Here is an 11,055-nt window from a genome sequence, read left to right on the forward strand (position 1 = left end):
AAAAGTGACTCCGTAAAACAAGTATGTTCACAAAAAGTGAAAATTTTTCTAAGTCAAAGTGGGCCCAAACAAAAATTCGCCCTGTACGAAGTGTAAGGAACCCTAACCTGAGCGAAAATCGTACATTAGCCGGAAAGGTGCCTTCTCCTCAATCTTCTCCTCGCCTTCTCCACCGGACTTCGACAGTCTGAACACACAGGCTCCTCTCGGAAGTTTACCGTTATGTGTACTCTGACTTCGTGGTGAATTAGCAAGCTCCGACCTTTAGAACCCTGCCCTCTCAAAGTTCAACAGTTAAGACAAGGTCAGGTCACAGCCGGCTCGGGTCACAGTACTAGTGCGGTTTAAATAACAAAAATATTCGAGGGAGTAGCTATAGCCTATAGGTTATATATAGGATACGTAGCTAAAAATGAAAAGTATTTCAGTAGCTTCTGAGCTAATTACTGAAGTAGACTTTGTTGAACTTTGATCTTTGTCTCTCTGCGTAGTGCAGTATATCGCTATAAAAGATACGTCAGGGCTCACTTTAGTACTGGGGTGTCTATAGTTTCAATATATAGCTGAGTACGAAGATGTCTAGCAATGGCTCGAGTAGCAATGGAGATAACGAGAAAGACAACGATACTCGAAACGAGGGTTTCAAGGCATTGGTGGATTTAGCCATTGACACATCAAAAAGGAACGCGACGAAAGCGAAAGAAAAGCTGCAACCAAAAGAATTTGCTTGGGACGAATCCATTTTTTACCTGGCAGTCGCCATTATTGGATTAAGCCTCTCCAATTTCATTGTCGACTTCTTCAAAGAAAATAAAAGCGCTGTATCATGTTTTGTCCCGCCATCCCTTGGATTTAGTACTGATCAAGTTGACTATGTGAATGATTACTGTCAAAAATCTCTTCCTTTTACAGCAAAACTTCCCATAGCCTTGATTATCCAGGGAATAATCCTCCTGGCTCCTCACTTTTTTTGGAAAATTGTGTATGGTGGAGAAATGGATTCTTTTTTCCAACAGGCTGGTGATTTGGCTCTTCGTGACAGTCGCACAGGAAAATACCCCGAGGAGAACTTCGATGCTATGAAATACATTGCCAAAGAGTTTAAAGGGAAGAAGAAAATGTTGATTTCCTACTGTGTTAAGCTAGTGATCCAACTTCTGTTGATCATTGCAGCCATAATTGTCAATGTATTTCTGTTTAATGATTCTGAAATTAAATTCAAGTGTGATAGTGCTAATGCAGAACTTCAGTTTCACAATGTCACATGCTCGTATGCTAAACTACAATTTATTAACATCTTGAAGGGAACTGACTATTTTTTGCTTTGTGTAGCATTGCTGGCTTTACTATGGGGCTTATTTTATTGTTTTGTACAAAGTCATCCAGAATTGCAACACAGCAAGTTTGCTCAGTTTTGTTTTGATGTGTGTATGAATTCCAGGTACTTGCTTGGTGAACATGTGCACAAGCTGATTGAAATAAGCAAGGTCATGAGGCTAGAGGATGGTGATCATAACGATTTGAGTTTCTTACTTCTTAAACTGTTCTCAACCAACTCTGGTGCCGGAAAGATGTTTAGGAGTGTCCAGGTTACAGATGATGTGTCAGAGATATTTAATCATACATTGGCTGGGACAGATAAATATGATTTTTATCGTTGTGACTCTGAGTCAGTTGCCAAAGTAGTTGAGGATTTATCACGGCTTTACACATCAGGTATACCTAAATCTATATGCTAACACGTACATAACAGTACACAGTTATAGTTATGACTTATGACCTCTTTAGATTGTCCTATATAAATACTGCATGACCATCTTGTAAATTGTACTAAGTGTTCTACAATGGTGGATTGAAAAGCATTTTTCACATCAATTTGCAACCTTATGGTATTTCTTGTAATCGTGGTTCTCCTGCTATATTTGTACTTGATTTATGTGGCATGCTTGACTTCCCTATTAGCAACTGGAAGTAGTAATCACAATCAGGCTGTGTATATACCATTGTTTAATCCAGGTATGTAGATGGTTGTTCACATAATGTATTGGGTTTGGATGCTTTCAGGGAATAAACCTACATACAACTCATGCCCTTGCATAGTATGTACACCCCTATACCTTTGTCAATGGCGGATCCAGGATGGGACATTTGAGGCAAATTACCCCCTCCCTCCTCTATGGAAGAGGCATACTTCTTTGATAGAAATAATTCTATGTACTTATCAGACCAAACTCAATTTATATGACTCATGAAAACTGCATTTTATGCAAACTCACCTGAATCCAAAGTTAAAAGAGATTAAAAGGCAGTCAAACTGTCACCCAGCACTTTCATACATACTAACACCTCTAAAAATATTTATTGTATTACTGGTGTTTAAGACTTTCATTAGTTTCATAGCTAATGAACTGTTTAAAGTCTTTTTAAACAGTTTTAAGACTTTACAACCATCTGCAAAGGCCATAATTACAAAAATCAACCTACTAGGGAGTAATCATTGCTGCTTAAAAAAATATAGCAACTAACAAGAGAATCTGCTCTCCCCAACCACCTACAACTTAGCCTGTTTGTGCCCCTCCTCTTGCCAGCTCCTGGATCCGCGCCTGTTTGTAAAGCAATTTTTCTATGTTCACCAGAAAAATCCAAAAACCATGTGCTGTACAGCAAACACATTTGGGTCATAGTTCATACTAGCTTCTATTTTTAGACAGTGGTCCTGCTATATTATCCAACTCATTGGGCCCTGAGTGTGTTCGTATAATCAAAGTTCAGATAAATATTATATACTGAGCCCTGTTCAATTATTCTAATAGAATGCACACCTTAGACAAAATACTCTTAAAAAATAGAAGAGTCATGTCTACTGTTTGAATAACAGATGTTTTGGTTATTGATGGTCAGATAGTGGAGGGACCACTGTAGTTGGGAACCCAGCTAGTAATGTAGTAATGTACTCTCCTTTTATCTATACCTGTTGTACTAAATTTTTAGGTCCAGCTAAGAACAAATCAGATACCAAAATGGTATGTATGTACATAATATTATTATGTATTCACATCTGTACAAGTAGGTCATGATATATGCACATAGTTGTATTTGTAATGTTAATCCGGTTATGATATTAGCCTTGGTTACTATCAGTACTGAAAACATTTAGTTGCTTTTGAGTATATGGGTCATACGTACATACATTGTAAGTCTCATGCTTGCAAAGTGTTTGCTAGTAGTGTAGTACCCTATTTCACATTAATGAATTCCTTTATGTAGTCACTACCTCACTGTATTGCATTGACCTGTGGAGATATAATGATAAAGTACAAGCAGAAGTCATCATATCATGTATTGGATGTGAGTTGTGGCTACCATCGGTCTGTATTTGAGTTGATAAGAATGAAAGAAGTAAAGCAGGTAATTTTTTGTGGAATTTTTAAATAATCACGCTTCTTATGGTGTATATAATAGGTTGCTGTGGGCAGCGTTGAAACCGGGTCAGGTCATCGGGTCACATTTTCTCCGGGTCATCCGGGTCCAACCCAGTTTACATATTATCCGGGTCTGACCCGGATTGGGTCACGTGAGAAACGAAATTGTTCGTTTGACGACGTGGAAACTTATAAACGCTAGTCGCGTAGCTCTTTCGTGAGCCACGCCCACTTATTGCTTTACAAACATATGCTCCGCCACACCCATTTATTAGTAAGTGCAGTTTGTAGCACGAAACTGTGTCCGTTGCTGTCTGCAAGCTTATGTGGAGCCACGCCCATTAATCGATTATTGTACGAGTTGTATATAGTCTAGTCTTGCAGCAGGATAAGCACTTTTGTGAGCCACACCCACTTTAATATATCGGAAAATTGTGAATACTAGGTATGCATGAAGCCGCACCCAATTGCTATCTGTAAACTCACAGCTACGTGGAACCAAACCCACTGACTGATTTTAAATTATAAACTTACCGGCTTAGTTATCACATAACTACTACTCATTTACTCAATACGAATTGAACGCTCAAAACGTAGTCTCACTCGCTTGAGACTACCCGAAACATAGCTCTTATTGCACACCTCGGCTTTAATTAATCCGGGTCAAATCCAGGTCTGACCCTGATTGCTATCCAGGTCAGTGGGTCATCCGGGTCAGCAGTAGTGACCCAGTTTCAACGCTGGTTGTGGGTCCTTTTACAAACAGATAGCTACGTAGCTACTCTTGGCTTTGTATTTGTGACATGTTTTACATAGTGTACTTGTATGCTCAATGGCTAAAAGTGAATTTGCCAATTCAAGGCAAACACTTTAGCCAAGTCTCAATCCACATCATAGCCTTTAATGTAAGCGCCTGTATTTTAGTTTCAGTATAATAGTAGTTCCTATAAAAATCAATTTGTTTGTTCTTTCTTCTGTCTTTCACAAAACTACTCACCACAATGGGCTGGCAATCCATCTCTTAGATTAGCTTGAAGGATCAAAACCCTTTTAAAGGTTACTAAAAATGTAAGCATCTATTGCACAATAATCATGCTTAGTAATGCTTAGATATCAGAGGATGTTTAACATTCCTAAAGCAGTGTTTTACAGCTAAGATTGTAGTACAAATATTAGGTCAGTGATTTAGTCTCATCGAACAGTTGTGAGACTTAAGACTTAATATAAGTTACCATACCTAAGGATGTGCCTTTTGGGGTTCTGACATGTGACTGCACCTACACCTTGCCTTGTCTTCAAATATGCTGCTTATCATCTTCCTTCATGCAAGAGCATGATGACCTGCAATGATCTAGCAAAATGATCAAACACAGAGAAAGCAAGTGACAATAGTTATTGAGAAATATGTAGCTACAGTATGCATAATGATCCTTCAGGAGTTTATGGAACTATAAATAATATTAATGACCATGCCCCTTAATGGTCTGACTACGTTAAATTGAGCACAACAGCTGTATACTTATAGTGATTGAACACAGGTGGTCATGCCTTTGGTAACTACCTTAATAATAGTGAGATGAAGGCATGGTGAACATGCCCCTTAATGATCCAGCTGCAACTTACAGCAGTTAAGCACAACTGCCATACCCCATTATCGACTGGGCTGCAGTAATCATACAGTATGATAATACTGTATAATAGGGACGATGAAGGTGTGGGCATGGCCCATGATAAAATATCACCCAAAATCCTTCCTCAATTTCCTCTCATGATGACATGACAGTATTGGTTGGGTAAAATCTAGCTCAAAAGTCCCTTCAGATCGACTCAAAATGTTTCCGTCAGGTTGCTACAGAATTATAAAAAGAGTTGGAATTTTCTACTGCCTGCCTGCCTCTGCCTGCCTGCCTGATACGTTCAGACAAGTGTAGCAAAAAAAGTAGCTACAGCTATGGCCCTACTTCTTTCACAGAAACGCTTCAAAATCACTTAAGAAGAACCTTTGGCATGTTGATATCCACACAATACATGCTCTATTGTCTTAATTTTTCCTTCCATATACTAGAGTGGTCATAGCACAGTACGGCTTCAATCTCCAGGTATGCATGTTTCACAATCTTATTACACCAACATATTTGGAATTGACATGTGGGTAGTTCAGTGAGCTGTTCTCCGTTGTAGACAAGATGTTGTCTGCCACCAGGAAATGGACTGCTTGTGGAATGGTATGCACAAAGCATATGTATGAAAGTAGACTATTGTTGTAATTGAGTTAGTCTGGCATAGCTGCATGTAAGTGTGACTAAGCCAGACATTGGTTCCATTGGTGCATATCAGTAGTATAGGTACAGCTAGAATGTAGGTGGTCAGCCCTTGTGCTTTTATGAATGCAATTATTAGATTCACAAATGTTGCAGATCATGATCTCACTCATGAGTATGAGAATTGTAGCTATTTACTTATGTGACCATAGATAGCTTTTTAATGGTAGTCATGAATTGACAGAAAAAGGTCACAAACAAGTATAAGGAATTTTGAACTAGAGTAGGGACAATGTAGTACCACTGCAATAAAATGTACTGAAACAAGCTGGATTGGAGTAGTACGTAATGTCCAGATACTATAAAACAATAAGAAGTGAATATCCTACTGTGCTACTATAGTTTAAAATTCCTTATACTTGCAATGGATTATTTCCAAGTAAACTGCGATTATGCTCATTAAAATATCACGTAGTCCAAACGCTCACTCAAGATACTCAAATAAAGAAGTCACCTTACTAGATAAGTCGTGCACTATATTCTAACTAATTTATTATTTGTTTTAAAATGAAGTAGTAATCCAAGCAATAAAAGTAGTGAAACAAGAAATGAATGGCTATATTACAGCATAGTTTTGTTGAATGCCAAAGTAGGGATTTCCCAGCAAGCTATGCTGCATTCATCTCTTGTTTCACTACATTTTATCGTGTGGATCCCTACTGAGTCATTTTTCTAATTAATAGGTTTTTAAATACACTAGTTTCTGTTTTTTATAGCGTACAGCTATACAAGTGTGGCTGTACTATTAGGGTGACTGCTGTATTATAGTACTTCAAGTCAGCCTCTATTATATCCTACTAAGACTGAGGCATGGTCGCTATTCCTTATGTACACTGTACTATTATTACGGAACTAATAAGGGGTGTGGTCATCATGTTCAAGTAAATACATTATTAACAGGTGTGATCTCCTGCTTGATTGCTTGATTGTTATTAATCAACAAAGACCATTAATGGGCATGATGTTGTGAAGTTACAGGCATCTACCAGGTGTCCAGTATCTTTTACAGTAGTGTAAGCACTTTTAGATAATTTTGTGGCATCTAAATATGCTGCTCAAGGAAAGTGTTAATATGAAAATGAACACCTGGAAATGGTTTAGCTACATGAAGACGATGCCCAGCTTGATTGAGCATAAAAGGAAAGACAAGGTACAGGGGACACACACTCATTGGAACTACAAAAGGCACATCTCCTTTTGAGTTTGTTTCTGTGGTGTAAAATGGTAACCATACGCAGGCAAGCAGGCAGACAAAAATTCTAGTTTGGGCATATTTCTAAAATTCTATATCCAGCCACCTGTAAATGTTTTCTTGTAGTTAATAATATGATGGACTAATGTTATTCTGTAAAGGTGATTTTCATTGCATAAGATGTTTCTAGGATGATTTTTAAGGTGACATTGCATCACTTTAGGGACAAGCCCTACTTAAACAATACTACCATACTGTTTGATAGGCAATAGAACAGCCGTAGGCGCATAATAACAAAATCTTACAATAATACATTTGTGACCAGATTTTACAAAACTGTTCCAAATCGCACATCAGGCAAAATCAAACTAACACCACCAGTAGATAGCTACACTATCAATAGCTACACTATCGTACCACTAGTTTTGACCCTCAGTACTACTCAAACTACTCGATGGTGGTTTGAACAGATGAATTTTCTGGGTGGTGTGGAGAGCGTTTCAGTCTTTCAGGCCTTGTGAAGGACCTTGCTTGGAAAAAATTAGTAGTTTGCTGGTGGATGGCCTGATAATGCTGGAGAAACATTTTTCTGTTGAATTTGCTGCATAATCAACCACTAAGAAGCCAACACAGCTCTGTAATCTCGTGTCTGAACTTTAATCATGGTATTCCTCCATTTTGAAGTCTATCTCTTGCCCCTCCTCTCCTTTGTGAGTACTCATGATACTACTTCGCCCGTCCAACCGCACAGATTTTCTATCTTATTTGGCGGGAAATTCTACAAGCAGCTACAAGTACTGGAAGTGGTCTAAAAGGTAATAGATTGATGCATCTCTTGTGTAAAATTCATATGCATGCTAGTTATCCTTGGCATGTTATGCTGACTTGAATTCTTTAAAACCGTTTATCTCGAAACTTCTAATGTGTGATTTGGAACAGTTTCCCAAAATTCAGTCACATTAATTTTAGCAATTATTAATTTAAAAACAAAGTAAGTATCCAAGGGATTGAAACAAGATGCACTACAACATAGCTCAATGCTCAATGGAAAATTTCCTTCATAGGAATGTGACAAAGTAGGAATTCTTCCACTGAGCTATATTGTAATGCCATCAATCATATTCCTTGGATCCCTTCTTCATTTCTAAATTAATAATTCTATGGTTAGTTACAGTGGTGGATACAGGGGAATGAAATGGTTTCGACTAAAATTCCCTCTGAAAAATGTGCATGGCTGAAATAGTTTACAGGTAGGCAGGTGGTACGACATAGTTCACAGGCTACTAGCAGCTACTGTACATTTACCATAGGCTGGCACAAGACTATCATTATTAATTTTTTTTGTTATGCAACTTAGTACACAAAGTAGATGGTGGAATGCAACCTCCCTCCCCAGTTTTAACCAGATCAATGAAGTACTCTCGTAGAGAAGTCAAGCAGTGATATGACGTAGTGTCGACTGTTGAATTTAGGGATCTTAATGGATGATGGAATATTTCTAGACTATATGTATGATATTGTAGTGTATTTAATCCTGGCTTTAATATATTTTGGTGATAAACTAAATTTGGCAATTCGTCACCAAACTGCCAAATTTAATATATGCCAATATTCAAGCTTTTGATTGCAGTGGTTGAGGTAGGTTGTGGTTTTAGTCATACATGAGAATAGTAGCCGCTAAGACTAGTTCCACTGTACAATAAATTTTGTCATGTATCATACTCTAAATGTCACAAGTTTCCAATTGGATTGTATGTATTCTAATTACAGGTCACTTCCATTGTGCTAGATTCTCATTATCGATCTTTGACTGAGGAAGAAGACTATAAGTATAGTAAATTGCTTTTGTTAAGAGCTCCTGCCAACTTGTCTGCCCTTCCTGATGTTCACACTGACAAGGTGAGAAGCAATATTTGGAGTTCTACTCATAGACACAAGTAACAATGAAGCTTAAGCACTCCTCAGGTCACTGAGTAATTCCAACTTTCCACTTAATAATCTCCAATTAATAATCATGCCATTCATTTGCAGTGATAGCTACCTGTTAATAAGGTTAGAAGGTTTTTGCTAGGCTTGTACCAATTATGCCAGCATAATTTCGAGCAAAATAGTTTAGCAAAAGCATCAAGCATTATGCCAGCCAGCACAATAGGAAAAATTTTAATTAAATGTGCAAAGCGCGCTCTGCAGTAAAATGAATACAGTGCACATTATTACTGCATTTTATATCAAAATGCCGTAATTATTTTTACTGTTTATTGGCTCATCATTTACACTTAACGGAAGTAAGATCGAGATACTCTAATACAACAGTCAGTAAATCCTGATATACTCTAATAAAACAGTCCATTCTCAAGCATAATCTTGATTTTGGGAGCATAATTTTGAGCATAAGAGGCTGATGTTTTGAGCAGTGCTCAAAAGCATAATAGACAGTTTTCAAAGCATAATTGGCTCAAGCCTAATTTTTGGCCCAAAAACAATCATATTGGACAAGTTTCACTTTACTGCAATGTAATGATAATGCTGTATGACATAAAGGTATGCATATAGACCACATAGGCAATTTATTACTGATATTTGTATGCGTCCATATCACTAAAACAGCAGGCGTGTGCACTCCTGACCTTAGTTGTAGCTGTTAATTATTACTTAGGGTATATGTGCCTTTTCATTACCCATTGTAATAAAAGCTTTGAACAAGTGTATATACAATAATTTAGTTTACATATCTGTTTACTATTATGTAACTTGTCTATCATTATGTAGCTCATAGCCAGACTGAAAAAACATAATGTGAAAGATCCGTTCAGTTTTATAGTTGTTGGTCCAATGGACAGTCACGCTAGGGTAAATACAGGTTAGTGCATGTTGTTTTTAACCAGTCACCCATTCATCTGCACTACAGTCAAGCGTATCCTAAAACTGGATGAATTTATCCAAGATGGATGTGTGCTGCTGATTTTTCAACCTAATAATGATAAAATTAAAGATTTTGTTGATTACAGGCCCCCAAAGTAAGTGTATATAGTTGTATCTACAGTGAAACCTCAGTTACCCAAATCCCAGCGTTCTCAAGCATTGATAACATGTTTAGATATGCAAGTGACATTTTAAAGCCTATAATATATCATAGAAAGCAAGTGAACTGCTTTAATAGACCATACGCTGTAGTGCATGTCACTCCAGTGACACATAGTTGAAAAGTTATAACCAATGTGAAACTTGATATCTGCTTTTAATTTTTTATATCAGTTGTTGTACTTTTCTTGGGCTTATTTTCTGTACACCTGATGGTGGTTCTTTTACTATAACATGCCAGCTCTTTTACAGACATTGGTTAGTGTTTTCACTTACATGCATGGTTGTATCTTTGTGTGTATCTGTATCTGCAGGACAATACATCTTGAAGAGAACAAGATCAGTAAATGGGATACCTTTGAATATGAACTCAGAGATGAGATTATGAACTATTTTAATCATTCTGATGGTTGGACTAGAATTGATACCAGACATGAAGACAAAGTGATACATTTCAGATTTGGTGCATACGAGTACCACAAAGCTACAACTGATAGTGTAGTATAATACATGCTGTCAAGATTATTACATCACACACACAAGCACATGTATAGTTGACACTATACACTGTAACACATCTACACTATAGTTACCAGTCCATAATGCATTACCATAATTTGCAATAAATACCAAAATTTGAATCATTAAATCACTTGTATCAATGCACTGTCATTATTGATTGTTGAGTATGCATCCTGTGGTTAGGGTTTCCACAGAACATGTTATCTCAAATAGACTGGATAACACATATGCCCATGTATATGGCTTTTCTACTCAGATCAGTGAAAAAGTGAATAAGAACCTCAAAGTGGATGTTGTCATCTATTATGCATTTAAAAATAACCATGGACTTGGAGAACAACACAGGAAGAAAGACTATGGATTTTTAATCCCCAAAAGTGTCCAGATTTTCTTCTATAATAATATAATTATAACTATAGGCCTTAAAGAAAAATAATAAGCAGGAAATTTCAAGTTTTAAAAAAATTGTTTTCTGATTTATTTTCACTAGTGAATGTATCAAATTAACTCTAAAGGC

At 37.1% G+C, this 11,055-nt stretch overlaps 1 protein-coding gene across 2 annotated transcripts; it reads left to right on the plus strand.

Moving 5' to 3' along the window:
- Nucleotides 1-461: 461 nt before the first annotated feature.
- LOC136267291 (uncharacterized) lies at nucleotides 462-10,665 on the plus strand. Of its 2 annotated transcripts, XM_066062381.1 has the most exons (8): nucleotides 462-1,716; nucleotides 1,963-2,016; nucleotides 2,992-3,023; nucleotides 3,268-3,408; nucleotides 8,706-8,834; nucleotides 9,705-9,795; nucleotides 9,844-9,952; nucleotides 10,331-10,665. In XM_066062381.1, the coding sequence occupies exons 1-8, from the start codon at nucleotides 576-578 to the stop codon at nucleotides 10,521-10,523; spliced, it is 1,890 nt and encodes a 629-aa protein (XP_065918453.1). In that variant the 5' UTR covers nucleotides 462-575; the 3' UTR covers nucleotides 10,524-10,665. The 2 variants fall into 2 exon arrangements, with proteins under 2 accessions (XP_065918453.1, XP_065918454.1); XM_066062382.1 differs by lacking the exon at nucleotides 1,963-2,016 and having other exon boundaries at nucleotides 463-1,716.
- The last annotated feature ends 390 nt before the right edge of the window (nucleotides 10,666-11,055 follow it).

This window comes from Dysidea avara, chromosome 9 (assembly GCF_963678975.1).
Source record: "Dysidea avara chromosome 9, odDysAvar1.4, whole genome shotgun sequence".
NCBI classification, from domain to species: Eukaryota; Metazoa; Porifera; class Demospongiae; order Dictyoceratida; family Dysideidae; genus Dysidea; species Dysidea avara.